Source organism: Oncorhynchus kisutch, linkage group LG27 (assembly GCF_002021735.2).
Source record: "Oncorhynchus kisutch isolate 150728-3 linkage group LG27, Okis_V2, whole genome shotgun sequence".
In the NCBI taxonomy this organism is placed as follows: Eukaryota; Metazoa; Chordata; class Actinopteri; order Salmoniformes; family Salmonidae; genus Oncorhynchus; species Oncorhynchus kisutch.
This window is the reverse complement of record NC_034200.2, coordinates 9,939,901-9,955,563: the sequence shown is the minus strand read 5'-3', so window position 1 is coordinate 9,955,563 and position 15,663 is coordinate 9,939,901. Positions and strand designations below refer to the sequence as shown.

The following is a 15,663-nucleotide window of genomic DNA, read 5'->3' as shown; positions in this document are numbered from 1 at the left end:
TGGGGTCAAATGAAACACATGTAACCCTTGGTGGAGCTGGACAACCTATAACCCATAGAACTGATCTCAGAAATATATTGGATTTTTATGAAGCCACTATTTCTGAAAGTCATTATGCTGACTACCCAGATCGAACATCGCCGACGCATCTGTGTGTGTGTGTGTGTGTGTGTGTGTGTGTGTGTGTGTGTGTGAGTGTGTGTGTGTGTGTGTGTGTGTGTGTGTGTGTGTGTGTGTGTGTGTGTGTGTGTGTGTGTGTGTGTGTGTGTGTGCGTGCGTGCGTGCGTGCGAGTGTATATGAACGAGTGGTCTTCTTCCTCTTTGTGGTGTCAGTTTTCATCATCATTCAGCCAGAGTATTGTGGTTGTGAAAGGGCCCCACTTAAAGAGAATTGTATCTGCACTGCGGTAATGAGAGTAGTACAGTGGTGATCTGTTCTCAGTGACACAGCCTACTGTATATTAGTGGAACTGTGGAGATGGACGTTTGAGATTGTGGGAGAAAAGACTTAGTCGGGGTGGGGGGTGTAATTGACAGAGGTAAGCCTACTGTGGTGTGGGTGTGTGGTGTGTGTATACTGTATGTGTTCAATTCAAGCCAATTCAATCAACTTTATTGTTCCACAAGGGCGTGCTGTAGCTGGGTTGACGCTAACAACACAGACAAAACATGTAACAGCAAACAACTTGTATACAACAGTGTCTCTCTCTTTCTCTCTCTCTCTCTCTCTTCCTTTCTCTCTGTCTCTCTCCTTCTCTCTCTCTCTCTCTTCCTTTCTCTCTGTCTCTCTCCCTCTCTCTCTCTCTCTTCCTTTCTCTCTCTCCCTCTCTCTCCCTCTCTCTCTCTCTCTCTCTCTCTCTCTCTCTCTCTCTTCCTTTCTCTCTGTCTCTCTCCCTCTCTCTCTCTTCCTTTCTCTCTGTCTCTCTCCCTCTCTCTCTCTCTCTCTTCCTTTCTCTCTGTCTCTCTCCCTCTCTCTCTCTCTCTCTCTCTCTCTCTCTCTCTCTCTCTTTCTTTCTCTCTGTCTCTCTCCCTCTCTCTCTCTCTCTCTCTCTCTCTCTCTCTCTCTCTTCCTTTCTCTCTGTCTCTCTCCCTCTCTCTCTCTCTCTTCCTTTCTCTCTGTCTCTCTCTGTCTCTCTCTCCCTCTCTCTCTCTCTCTCTCTCTCTCTCTTCCTTTCTCTCTGTCTCTCTCACTCTCTCTCTCTCTCTCTTCCTTTCTCTCTGTCTCTCTCTCTCTCTCTCTCTCTTTTCCTTTCTCTCTGTCTCTCTCCCTCTCTCTCTCTCTCTCTCTCTCTCTCTCTTCCTTTCTCTCTGTCTCTCTCTCTTCCTTTCTCTCTGTCTCTCTCCCTCTCTCTCTCTCTCTCTCTTCCTTTCTCTCTGTCTCTCTCCATCTCTCTCTCTCTCTCTCTTCCATTCTCTCTGTCTCTCTCACTCTCGCTTGCCCCCTCTCTCTCTCCGTGTTAGAAACATGACGGTCAGTTCACAGTGATCCAGTTGGTGGGCATGCTGCGTGGCATCGCGTCGGGCATGAAGTACCTGTCTGACATGAGCTACGTTCACCGAGACCTGGCCGCCCGCAACATCCTGGTCAACAGCAACCTGGTGTGTAAGGTGTCTGACTTCGGCCTGTCCCGAGTACTGGAGGACGACCCCGAGGCAGCATACACCACACGGGTAAGACAAAACACACACCACACGGGTAATGTCAATGAGAATGTGTTACTATACCGCACATGTAGGTCAAGGAATGTGCTCGTTAAATCAGACTGATACAGGGTGGTGCGATTGGAATTTGGTTCGACCCTTAACCCCTTGGCAAGATGTAAAAGGACTGGATAGGCACACAGTCCATTTGGAAAGTATTCAGACCCCTTCCACTTTTTCCACATTTTGTTACGTTACAGCCTTATTCTAAAATGTGTTTTCCTCATCAAGCTACACACAATACCCCATAACTACAAAGCGAAAACAAGTTTTGAGAAATACCTTATTTACATAAGTATTCAGACCCTGTGCTGTGAGACTCACAATTGACCTCAGGTGCACCCTGTTTCCATTGATCATCCTTGAGATGTTTCTACAACTTGATTGGAACCCACCTGTGGTACATTTAATTGTTGGACATGATTTGGTAAGGCACACACCTATGTATGTAAGGTCCCAGGGGAAAAAAACAAGCCATGATGTCGAAGGAATTGTCCATAGAGCTCCGAGACAGGATAGTGTCGAGGCACAGATCTGAGAAAGGGTACCAACACATTTCTGCAGGATTTAAGGTCCCCAAGAACCCGATGGTCACTCTGACAGAGCTCCATCTCTCTGTGGGAGATGGGAGAACCTTCAAGAAGGACAACCATCTCTGCAGCACTCCGCCAATTAGGTCTTTATGGTATAGTGGCCAGACGGAAGACACATGATAGCCCACTTGGCGTTTGTCCCAAGAAAGACTTGAGGCTGTAATCGCTGCCAAAGGTGCTTCAACAAAGTCCTGAGTAAAGGGTCTGAACACTTATGTAAATGTAATATTTCACCCCAAAAGATATTTCTAGAAATTTGCAGAAATGTCTACAAAACGGTTTTTGCTTTCTCATTATGGGGTATTGTGATGTCATTATGGGGTATTGTGATGTCATTATGGGGTATTGTGTGTAGATTTATGAGGGTAAAAAAAAGATTTAATACATTTTAGAATAAGGCTGTAATGTAACAAAATGTGGAAAAAGTCAAGGGATCTGAATACTTTCTGAATGCACTATATACTCTACGGTAGATTTAGCTATATATGGCTTTGGGTATAAGCAATGTGGTAATTGTACTGATAGGCCTAGGTGGAATTTCCCCCAATCCAATCATTTCAGATCTACAAAGGCTGCATTTACACAGTCAGCCCAATTCAGTTTTTTTTTTTCAGCACTGATCTGATTTTTCAAAAGACCAATTACTGGAAATAAAAAGATCAGAATTGGGCTGCCTGTGTTAACACAGCCTTTGTAGATCTGAAAGGATTGGATTTTTATCAATTATCAATGAAAGCATTGGATTTTTATCAGTGTTGTAGCGTACTGTATGTTTGTGAGGTTGAGTGACTGAGAGAAGATTGCGAGAAGGAGAGAGCTTGTCTGTCCATGTCAGTGCCCCTGTCGTCCCAGTATGCGGTAATTGCAGGTTTGTCTGAGAAAATGCATTTCTTCTCTCACCTCTCTCATACCCTTCTTCACCTCAACTCTCATCCCCCCCCTCTCCCCCTTACTCCTCTCACCAGCATGTCCCCTTTTCACCTCTCTACTTTCCATTTCCCCCCCCTCACTCCTTCCCTTCCTATTGCCCCTTACTCCCTTCCTCTTTTGTGAGAGAAAGAGAGAGCGGTAGATTGAGAAATCCTGTGTGAAAGAGCCTGTCAATCTCTGTTAGTCTAACAGTGCCCCTTGTCCTCCCATTGGGATAATTGCGGGTTTGTCAGAGAAGAAGCTTCTGTTTTTCTCACCTCTCTAGCTCACCGTTCACTCCCCTACTCCTCGCCCCTCATGCCCCAGAGATAAAACGAGGAAGATTATACTAATGCCCAATGCCAGATCGACCCCTTACCTCCTTGGCACATCACAAAGATATAGAAGGACCGGATAAGCGCATAGATCTAGCTACAGTGCCTTCGGAAACTATTCATAACCCTTGATTTATTCCACATTTTGTTGTGTTGCAGCCTGAATTCGAAATGGATTAATTATCTATAATTATCTCACCCATCTACACACCATATCCCATAATAACAAAGTAAAAACATATTTTTATAAATACAGAAATATTAAATGGACATAAATATTCACACCCTTGAATAAATACTTTGTTGAAGCACCTTTGGCAGCGTCATTCTGGGTAAGTCTCGTAAAAGCTTTCTACACCTGAATTGGGCAAAATTTGCCCATTTATTATTTCAAAAATGTTTCAGCTCTGTCAAATTGGTTGTTGGTCATTTTCATGCCGTACACTTTCAAGTAGGTTTAAGTCAAAACTGTAACTCGGACACATTCACTTTCACTGTCTTCTTGGCTGTTGATCACTGCTAGACAACCATTTTCAGGTCTTGCCATAAGACTTTCATGTAGATTTAGGTTTAAAAAAAATCTTGGCCACAATCACTGTCTTCTTGGTAAGCAACTCCAGTGTAGATTTGGCCTTGTGTTTTAGGTTATTGTGGTGCTGAAAGGTGAATTAATCTCCCAGTGTCTGGTCGAAAGCAGATTGAAACAGGTTTTCCTCTAGGATTTTGCCTGTGCTTAACTCCATTCTGTTGACTTTTTATCCTTAAAAAAACTCCCCAGTCCTTTATGATTACAAGCATACCCATAACATGATGCAGCCACCACTATGCTTGAAAATATGGAGTGGTACTCGGTAATGTGTAGTATTTGAGTTGCCCCAAACATAACACTTTTCAGGACAAACAGTGAATTGCTTTGCCTCATTTTTTGCAGTATAACTTTAATGCCTTGTTGCAAACAGGATGCATGTTTTCAAATATTTGAATTCAGTGCAGGCTTCCTTCTTTTGTGGAGTAACTATAATGTAGTTGATCCATCCTCTGTTCTCATATCACATCAATTCAACTCTGTAACTGTTTTAAAGTCACCATTCGCCTCATGGTGAAATCTCTGAGTGGCTTCCTCTCTGGCAACTGGGTTAGGAAGGACGCCTGTATGTTTGTAGTGACTGGGTATATTGCTACAACATCCTTAGTGTAATTAGAATCTTCATCATGCTCAAAGGGATATTCAATGTCTGTGTATTTTTTTTATAGGTACCCTTCTTTGCGAGGCATTAAAAACTTCCTTGGTCTTTGTGGTTGAATCTGTGCTTGAAATTCGCTACTCGATTGAGAGACCTTACAGATACTTGTATGTGTGGGGGTACAGAGATGGGCTAGGCATTCAAAAATCATGTTAATAACCACTATTATTGAATATGGAAGGAGTCCATGCAATTTATCATGCACATTTTTTTTAAGCACAATTTTACTCCTGAATTTAAGGCTTGGCATAACAAAGGGGTTAACAAAGGGGTTGAATACTTGACATTTCAGCTTGACATTTATCCATTTCTAAAATGTTCTACAAACAGAATTCCACTTTGACATTATGCGGTATTACGTGTAGATCAGTGACACCAAATCTAAATTTATTCAGTTGTACCAATCAAGCTGTAACACAAGAAAATGTGGAAAAAGTGAAGGGGTGTGAATACTTTCTCTCATACCCGCTCACTACGCCGAAACCAGTCGTCGACAGCTGGGACAGTACTAGGCTCCGCCTCCCAAGGAAACATGGGGGATTGGTAACCAAGGACACATTGAAACGGAGTAAGGTGGAGGGATGAGTGCATGAGTGAGTTCTGAGCGTATTCGGCCCAGGCCATATACCGACTCCAGTCGTGTGGAGAGGCAGAACATTGTTGGCGGTGGTACTTCCCTATTTCTTTGTTCAGGTGTTCTGTCTGCCCGTTGGTCTGGGGGTGGTACCTGGAGGAGAGGCTGAGGGTGACCCCCAGTCGGTCGCAGAAGGCTCACCACACCCGGGAGACAAACTGGGGCCTGCGGTCAGATACGATGTCCTCCGGAATCCCATACAGACAGAACATCTGCTGGAACATACACCCCGCCATTTCCATGGTGTTAGGTAGATGAGGCAGAGGAACCAGATAACACATTTTTGAAAAACGGTCTGCTATGATAAGGATGGTGGTGTTACCAGAGGATTCAGGAAGGTCTGTGATGAAGTCAACAGCTATGTGGGACCAGGGTCCGTGAGGGATTGGCAAAGGTTGAAGCTTCCCGGAGGGGAGATGACGAGGGATTTGGGTGCAGACTGGACAGGAGAGTACGTAATCCCTTACGTCGGATGCCAGTGAGGACTACCAGAACTTCCGGGCTAGATGTTCGGTGGTTCATGTAATGCCCGGATGTCCTGACCCCAAGGACGTGTGACACCATGGCATTTAGTTGGGGTCTAACAGCTGCTGGTACGTAACTCCTCCCAGCTGGTGTCTCAGGAGGAGCCGGGTCTGAGGTAGGAAGAGGAAGGAAGAATGGGTGTAGGGTCTGAGTTACTGGTCGGAAGGTCAAACTGGTGGGAGAGAGCATCAGCTTTTGCCTTTTTCCTTCCAGGGATGTATATAACATGGAAATGGAAGCGTGTGAAGAAGAGAGCCCAGCGGGCTTGTCTGGAGTTGAACCTCTTAGCCCCTCTGAAATATTCCAGATTATGATAATCTGTTAGGATGAGAAAGGGATGTGGTGCGCCCTCCAACCAGTGCCGCCACTCAAGGGCCAGCTTGATGGCGAGGAGTTCTATGTTCCCTACATTGTAATTCCTCTCAGCAGGGGATACTTTCCTGGAGAATAAGGCACAGGGATGTGATGTGGGAGGTGTTCCCACCCGCTGAGAGAGTATAGCTCCTACTTCAGAGGCATCCACTTCCAGGGTGAAAGGAAGGGTCGGATCAGGTTGGCAAAGGACAGGAGCTGAGGTGAAGAGGCGTTCCAAGTTGTTGAACACAGTCAGGGTGGTATCAGTCCATTGAAGGGTCTGGGTCTTTTGGCTGGTAAAGGAAGCGGCTGTAGAACTGAAGTTCCGAATGAACCGGCAATAGAAGTTGGAGAACTTTTGGAGTTCCTTAACGGTGGTGGGTTTGGGCAGTTACTGATGGTGGGGACTTTGTTCTCATCCATGCTGACCCCTCCAGGTGTCAGTACGAAGCTTACAGAGGTTATATGGAAGGCACTCTCTTCAGTCTTCGCATAAAGGTTATGGTCAAGGAGCTGTTGAAGAACCTTTTGCACATGCTGAATGTGTTCCTTCAGGGAGTAGGAGTAAATCAGGATGTCATCAATGTAGACGATGAGAAAGCGGTTGATCATATCCTGGAAAACCTCGTTCGTAAAGGATTGGAAGACGGCAGAGGCGTTCGTAAGGCATGACCAGGTGTTCGTAGTGCCCTCGAGCGGTGATAATGGCCGTCTTCCATGCGTTGCCTTCACGTATACGGTTAAGGTTATATGCACTTCACAGGTCGAGTTTAGTATAGATGTTGGCGCAGCCCACTTGTTTAAGGGTCACTGGGATCAGAGGACGAGGGAAACGGTTATTGACCGTGACGTCATTCAGGGAACGATAATCAATACATGGACGGAGGCCACTGTCCGTTTTTCCGACGAACAAAAATGAAAGACAGGGCTACGTTCCAGAACACACAAAAATAGGGCTACGTTCAAGAACATAAAGAAAAAGAACACAAGGTTGACTAAGAAAAGAAAAGCAGAACCTTACAAGACTAGCTATATTTCTTAGATGATTAAAGCAGGACTAGACAACCTTCTTTCCATGCAGCTAGAGGTTTAGGTCAGGGTCAATGAAGATGCCAAGGTTTCTGTCCGTAGGCTTTACATTGGTGGACAAATATTGAAGGTTATTTACAATATGGGTTCTAGCAAGGTGGGTGCCAAATAAATCAACATCTGATTTCTTATCGTTGAGCTGGAGAAATTAGTCAGACATCCAAAATTTGATGTCAGCAAGACACTTGTGAAAGGTAGCTATGCTAGCTTGGTCACTCGGTCAGAAGTTGCGTGTCATCTGCATAGCAGTGAAACTGAATGTTATGATTGCGGATGACGTCACCAAAGGGAATGTAGAGGGAAAAAAGGATGGGGCCCAGAATTGACCCCTGAGGGACACCATAGTGAATTGATGCTGGGGATGATTCTGAACCACCCATGCATGCTCATTGAGAAACGTATGCTACATAGATATGACCTGAACCAGTCGAGGGCAACGCCGGAGATTCCCACTCACCTTTCCAGCCCGTCAGCAAGGATGTTCTGATCAATAGTATCAAATGCTGCACTGAGTTCTAAAATAACTAGAATGGAGCATTCACCGGCATCGGCAGCCAACAGAAGGTCATTACTGACTTTAAATAAAGCAGTTTCGATGCTGTAAAATGAGTGGAAGCCCGACTGGAATTTTTCAAATAAGTTGTTTATACTCAAATAAGCCACAAATTGCTTGAAAAAAAACGTTGTCTAAAATCTTGGATAAAAAAATGGAAGTTTAGAGATCTATAATTACTCAGCCAATGTGTCAGTTGCTCGCTGGTAGATACTGTACATCTACACACACAGTCAGCAGTGTCAGGAGACTCACACACATACATCTACAGGCCATAGAGGGAAGGAGGGATAGAGGAGAGGGAAGGGGTAGGGGAGAAGGAAAGATGCAGAGAGAGCGCGAGAGGGATGGAGGGAGGGAGAGGGAAGATAGAGAAAGAGAGACATAGAGAAAGAGTGGAGTGAGATGAACAGAGAGGGGGGGGGGGGGGGGGGGGTTAGCAGGGGAGATAGAAAAGGAAAGGGGGGGGTGACTGTTTACTTTGTCTCTTTCATTTGACTTTGACCAGAGAGCTGGGACTAGAAGGAGTTCAGCAGTAGCAGCATGTTAAGACTGGTGTGATCTGTGTAGAGAGCCAACCAGGCATCTTAATGCCGTCTCCTCTGTCCTCCTTATACACAGTCAGTCCCAATGCCTTTTAAAAGCCTGTTTTCTGCTATGCCTACTCCATATACACTCCTTTGATCCTTATTTTCCTCCTGAACAACAAAGGGAAAGGCTTGTGAAAGGCTTGTGAAAGAGGACAGATGGAGGAGTGAAGTCAAAGCTCTACTGTGGTCCCTGTTATTGTGCGAATAGAAAGAAATGCTTTGGGTTTGTGTTTTAATCAATGAATATAATGAGGTACATCCCTATGACTACTCGGTTCTGTGTTTCCGTGCAGTTCTTTGAGCTTTCCTACCTACGCACCCGCAACAGGGATTGTTCCCCTCTCTCTTTCAATAGAATTCAATGAGTTGGTACATATTGCCAATGCAGACAGTCATGAATAGTAGTAGTTTGTAAATCCTGTATTAACCTTCCAAGTAATGTTTTATTAACCCTTTCTACATGTACTGTTAACCATTTACAAACCTGTTATTAACCCTTCCAGGGAGGGAAGATCCCCATCCGATGGACGTCTCCAGAGGCCATTGCCTACAGGAAGTTCACGTCAGCCAGTGACGTGTGGAGCTACGGCATCGTCATGTGGGAGGTGGTCTCATACGGAGAGAGACCCTACTGGGAGATGTCCAACCAGGATGTGAGTTGTTTCATTATAATAAAGCACAGTGTATAGCTGATATGGTATATGTTAATCAATGATTCGCTATTGATGGCTGGTTTTGTGCGGAAGCTAGGCGGACTCAGTTGGCTTTCTCTCCCATCCTCGGTGGATTCAAATTATTATGATGACAATTTTTGTGATTGACTAGGGTCTATCTAATCTGCCCCTATTTCTCTCTCTCTCTCTCTCCCTCCCCCTATTTCCAGGTGATAAAAGCGATAGATGAGGGATACCGTCTCCCGGCCCCTATGGACTGTCCTGTTGTCCTCCACCAGCTGATGTTGGACTGCTGGGAGAAGGGCCGCAGCGAACGGCCCAAGTTTGGCCAGATCGTCACCACCCTGGACAAGCTGATCAGAAACCCAGCCAGACTCCGAGAGCTGGCCAACAGCTCAGTATGGTGAGTTACAATGGGTCAAAAAACTCAGTCTTCAGGCACACACTGTCAGATCCAGAATAAACTATTAGAACTAGTATCTGGACTGTTTGGGATATTTAACTATGCTGATAAGAATGTGTATATTCTCTCCTGTTTGCCCAGCAGGGAAGACCCAACCACTCCGGAGTTTAGTGTGAGTACGGTGGAGGAGTGGCTGGAGGCCATCAAGATGGGCCAGTACAAGGAGAACTTCTCCAGTGCTGGATATGTCACCCTGGACTCTGTCCTCTACATCACCATCAGGTGAGAGACATGGCTGGACTGAGCTGGGCAGGGCTGAGCTGGGCTGAGCTGAAGCGGGGTTGAGCAGGGCTAAGCTGAGGCTGGGCTGAGCTGGGTTAGGGAAAGGGGAGTAGGAGTCAGCAGAGCTAGGGGGAAAGGGGGAGTCTGTTGTTGCTGCTGTTTCTCATTTTTCTAAGTCCCTTTTTGCTCTGTCCTCTTCTGTAGTGAGCTCGTTAAGATGGATGTGACTTTGGCGGGTCACCAGAAGAAGATCCTCTCCAGTGTCCAGAGCCTGCAGACCCAGGGGACCCACGTCCAAGTATAACAGTTTCCCCATAGAGACACACTGAGAGAGAGAGAGAGAGAGAGAGGGCCAAAATGGATGCTCTGCTTTGAGTTTAACCACTGAGACACGCTGAGATTAAGCCAATATAGACATCTTGGGTTGGGTTTCCCCATACAAAGACACTTAGATGGAGCCGTAATGGACGCTCGGCTCCTTTACTTCCTCTTCGCAGCTTCACCATTCCACCCGTCCTGGATGTTTTGATAGCGTAGGCACTTCCAGCTTCTGTCCACGCACTTAGAGGCTTAGCAACCCAGCAACCTCAGAAACCAGGCTACATCCAAGACGTCTCTGACCGTATCAATAAGAACAACAAAAATGGTAAAAATAAAAAATGAATTCGATTGTAATTATCATCACTGTCTGTGAAGTTTAGTGTACAGTTGTTTTTATGGTTGTTTTGTTTTTTCGTTTTACAATAAGCTGTTTTTTATTTTCTACACAGTTTATGGTGCCAGGAGATATTGTATATGTATAGATAAATGTTTACAAGAGCTGTGTGTCAGTCCGCCAGTCTAGAACTGAACGTAAAGTTTGTATCAGTGGTCAGGCAACGCAGGTGGGATGTTCCTTCCTGGTGCATGTGTTGCCAGGCCCCTCCCCGTCCTATAAGCCCCTCCCCCAGGACGCTCTTCGACGTATCATGGATGTGTGAGGGAGGTAGGAGAAATAGAGGGATGTGAAAAGACGAGATGGAGATGTCTGTTCATGGTCTCAGAAGACTTCCATTCCGTTTGGCCAGGAACAGACAGGGCTTCCAGACGCACACAGTTCACTTGAGTAAGTTCATTTTAGTACAGCCTAGAGCAGCAACGTATAGGACGTCGTCAGTAAGAAACCTGCAGGGCAATACAGTGTTGGCACATTTTCTTCCAAGGGTTGTCCTCAGTTGGAGAAGTTGTACCTTTTGGTGACAGAAGAAGAGCGGAGAAGTAGATAACCTTGTATTGTGTGACGTTGACACTGTTTGGAATGTGTATCTGTTTCGCAGACGTTGTGCCATGTACAGTTAGTATTGCTCTGAAATGTTTGGGCAAAGTCAGACTTGATTGTGAGGTAGACTTGACTTGAGTAGACTGTGCCGAGTGATGTTTTTTGCCTCATTTCACCTCTGATTAACATGGGTTCATTCACGGTTTGTCCTAACCACCCCTGTTCAGTCATGCCAACTGCTTCCAAATCTACAAGAGCCAATGTCCTATTCAAGCAAACCTGCTAACCTAATTTCCTTGGATAAGTGAGAGAGAAAAAAACATCAATGTCCTGTGCTCAACAAAACAACGTTTTCTATGTGAAACGAAGGGAATTCAACGGCATATCAAAACCAACATGCCCTCCTACTTTGGGGAGGGGAGGGTGGAGTTTTGGACTTATCTAGGAAATCCAGCTAGGCCCCTTTGATTGAATAGGGTCGTCAATGTCCACTGCACCCCTGTTTGTATCTGGTTATGTTTATGATAACAGTGTTACTCTGCTACCTGACTGGACCACAAACACACCAACATATATACCATTGTACCATACTGTAAAATATGTACAGAGTTGATTTGAAACTCTAGAATGTTTGTAACAATAATGGTGACGATGATGATTACGGTGATAACGCCTGTAATGATGTACTTTTATTCTTGAAGGTGGAGAGAAATCTGGCATTTTTTCCCCTTGCGGAGGCGGGTCATAGGAGATAGGCAGCGTGTGATTCGTATGACCTGGCCTATGGAATGTACGTTTGCGTAGCATGGGTATTAAGTTTCAGCCTTTGATTGACAGGTGACAGGGGAGTGCAGTTTTCACTCGGGCCGTGGACCTGAGGACGCTCGACTTTTAGATGCCTTATTTACTGTGCTACCTTTCCTTTTCCGTTCCTCTCCTCCCCTGATCCCCCATAGAGGCGGAGTTATGACTACATCTGTACATAGTATTTATCTGTTTCCCTGAGGTGACGTCACAGAAAATATCTTCTTTTTTTTCCATTTTTTTTTTTTCTTTAACTGAAAACCCCCAGGCGGTTATCACCTCTGTTTTGGTTCTTTAAAAAAAATAGTATACATAAAACTATACTGCTGCTGTAAATCAACCACCACTTTATTGGAAGCTGTATTTGAACAACACATTAGAGAGTCAACTTTTCATGTTTGTTTTGGTTTAGGAATCTGACCTGTTGGTATACTCGTTGGTCAATGTATAGCAGAGAGAAGTTATAATTATTCCCTTCGTATCCCAAAGCTATTTGAAGTGTTCCAATGCCTCCCACACATATGATGGAGATGAGCAAATCTCAACAGCTAAATTAACCTTTGTCTTTCCAATGTGTCTTTCCAATGATCCGTTACCAACAAATGATGTATTCGTTATAGTGAATGGATTGAATTGCCAGAAGCCTTTTGCGGTGTCATCAATTAGATTCAATTATTCAACAAATGAGAGCAGCATATTGCATCTGTTCGTTCAGACTCAAAACAGCAAAATACTGCAAGACAGTGGTGACCAGTTGAAGGTTAGCTGTCTGTCAGTACTCATCATTTTACACTTTGAAATTGTCCTCGTTTGGTAAGCTAATCCATCACTCCCCAACCGGACGTCATAACCTTTGACCCATATCTCACGACCCTTGACCCTTAGCCAGGCTCTGAGTCCTTTCATGTGGATGGATAATGTTTCCCCTTGGCACTGTTCAAAGGTCAGTTCTGTGTTCCCCGCCTAACAGTTAAAGTTAGGATATGGAAACAGTAAGCTGATCCTAAATAATTGTTGGTGAAGTCTTCTACCCCACAGCCAGGCCGGTTATTTACATGTTCCCAGACTGATTCCTTGTGAGATTGTTTTCTCGCCCTCCCTGGTCTTTCTTCCTTCCTGCCCTTGGCCCATTATATTTATCATGGCAGATTTCTATACGCTTGTTCAAAGAGTGTACTCATTCTAAAGTCCTTCATGTCGCTGTAATAAATATGCTAATATTTTTTATTTCTCACCTGAAGCTCTTGGTGTCTTACTTTTCTTTTACTCTCTCTCTCACACACACACACACACACACACACACACACACACACACACACACACACACACACACACACACACACACACACACACACACACACACACACACACACACACACACACACACACACACACACACACACACACATCAGAGACGTGCACACACGGTCACACTCTCAAATGTATAATAATGGCTATGCCTGAGCTTGTACTATTTCCCAGGGGTCGGTGGTATAACGGAAGACTATGCGCGGCACCTTTATTGTGAGGAAACGTAAAGCTGAAGCTTAATCAGGCTTTGTGTCATTTAGGTTTAGGTTTTATTAGATAGTGCAAAGACAGTCGCTGCCTGTTAAGGATTCCTACATGCACCGGGCCTGTTCTGAAAACACTAGATAAGATGGCAACACTAAGGAGGGCGCGCGTCTTCCTGCTCGCTTAGCTTTTTTATATCACTATTTTTACGTTAATTATTACTTTGTTTGCTCAGTGTTCATGCAATAATTTCCTACGACAGACACACTTCTGGATCATGAATGAGAAGCTACACACTTATCTCTTGGCCTCCCAGATCTGGAGTACTAGATTCGCTCCTTTGTTCCCCACACAGTGGGCTTACCTGTTGCTGCTGACCAAGATGACCGAAGGCAACACTGGCGAGGAAGGAAAGGGAACTCCAAGCTAGGTTAGTGTTATCCAGGATCTTGGGACGTCCCTACCCTAAACCCTAACCCATACCCTTAACCTAACCCTATCCATAACCTTTACACAACCCTAACCTTAACCCTTAACCATTTAAAATGTCAACTTCAATGGGGTGACGTCAGAGTTGGGACGTCCCAAGGATCCCGTTTAGACCTTTCCCTCCAAGTTAGGCTGAAAAGAAGGGCTACACGGCCTCCTGCACATAGTATCCTGATGGCTAATGTCCAATCGCTGGAAAATAAACTTTGTGAATTCAGTAAGGCTTCAATCGCAGAGGGACATCAGGGAATGCTGTGTCTTTGTTCTTACAGTGACATGGCTTAAAGACAATACACTCGACTCTGCCATTCAACCAGACGGCTTTTCTATTTTCCGTAAGGATCGAACGGCGGCTTCTGGTACGAGTAGTGCGGAGGTGTATGCTTCCTCATCAACAATACCTGGTGTACCGAAGTTGAAAACATCTCGAGCTCCTGTCTATATAAGGTCCTACAGTTGACAGTGCATGTCAGTGCAAAAACCAAGCCATGAGGTTGAAGGAATTGTCCGTAAAGCTCTGAGACAGGATTGTGTCGAGGGACAGATCTGGGGAAGGCTACGAAATGTTTCTGCAGCATTGAAGGTCCCCAAGAAAACAGAGGCCTCAATCATTCCTTAAATGGAAGAAGTTTGCAACCACCAAAGCTCTTCCTAGAGCTGGCCGCCCGGCCAAACTGAGCCACCAGGGGAGAAGGGCCTTGGTCAGGGAGGTGTCCAAGAACCCGATGATCTCCAGAGTTCCTCTGTGGAGATGAGAGAACCTTCCAGCAGGACAACAATCTCTGCAGCACTTCACTAATTAGGCCTTGATGGTAGAGTGGCCAGACGGAAGCCACTCCTCAGTAAAAGGCACACTCGACAACCCGCTTGAAGTTTGCCAAAAGGCACCTAAAGGACTCTCACACCATGAGAAACAAGATGCTCTGGTCTGATGAAACCAAGATTGAACTCTTTGGCCTGAATGCCAAGAGGCACGTCTGGAGGTAACCTGGCACCATCCCTACGGTGAAGCATGGTGGTGGCAGCATCATTCTGCGGGGATGTTTTTCAATGGCAGGGAGACTAGTCAGGTTTGAGGGAAAGATAAACGGAGCAAAGTACAGAGAGATCCTTGATGCGAAGGTTCACCTTCCAACAGGACAACGACCCTAGGGACACAGCCAAGACAATGCAGAAGTGGCTTCGGGGAAAGTCTCTGAATGTCCTTGAGTGGCCCAGCCAGAGTCCGGACATCTCTGGAGAGACCTGAAAATAGCTGTGCAGCGACACTCCCCATCCAACCTGACAGAGCTTGAGAGGATCTGCAGAGAAGAATGGGAGAAACTCCCCAAATGCAGGTGTGCCAAGTTTGTAGCGTCATACCCAAGAAGACTCGAGACTGTAATCGCTGCCAAAGGTGCTTCGACAAAGTACGAAGTACTTTCAAGAGGTCTGACTACTTTGTGAATTCACTGTATATACAGACATCCGTGACATGTACAAAGCCATCCCCCGCCCCCACTTCGGCCAATCAGATCACGTCTCTCTGTTCATACTTGAAGCCGACACGCAGCAACTCAAAAGCGAGCCACCAACACAGAGAATAGTGAAGCGCTGGACAGAGGTGCAGGACTGTTTTGAGAATACTTTTTGGAATATGTTCAAGGATTCATCCACCATCCATCAACATTGAGGAAACAACATTGTCAGTCACAGGCTTCATTAGGAAATG

At 45.3% G+C, this 15,663-nt stretch overlaps 1 protein-coding gene across 2 annotated transcripts in view; it reads left to right on the top strand.

The window, feature by feature from the left end:
- epha4b (eph receptor A4b) overlaps nucleotides 1-13,182 on the top strand; it is a 133,600-nt gene extending 120,418 nt beyond the window's left edge. The window contains exons 15-19 of one of the 2 annotated variants that reach the window (XM_031806885.1): nucleotides 1,462-1,671; nucleotides 9,031-9,180; nucleotides 9,411-9,604; nucleotides 9,749-9,886; nucleotides 10,091-13,182. In XM_031806885.1, the coding sequence (XP_031662745.1) occupies nucleotides 1,462-1,671; nucleotides 9,031-9,180; nucleotides 9,411-9,604; nucleotides 9,749-9,886; nucleotides 10,091-10,190 (792 nt within the window). In that variant the 3' untranslated portion in view covers nucleotides 10,191-13,182. Of the gene's footprint in view, nucleotides 1-1,461; nucleotides 1,672-9,030; nucleotides 9,181-9,410; nucleotides 9,605-9,745; nucleotides 9,887-10,090 lie in introns of both variants that reach the window. The other variant, XM_031806884.1, reaches the window with a different exon arrangement.
- The last annotated feature ends 2,481 nt before the right edge of the window (nucleotides 13,183-15,663 follow it).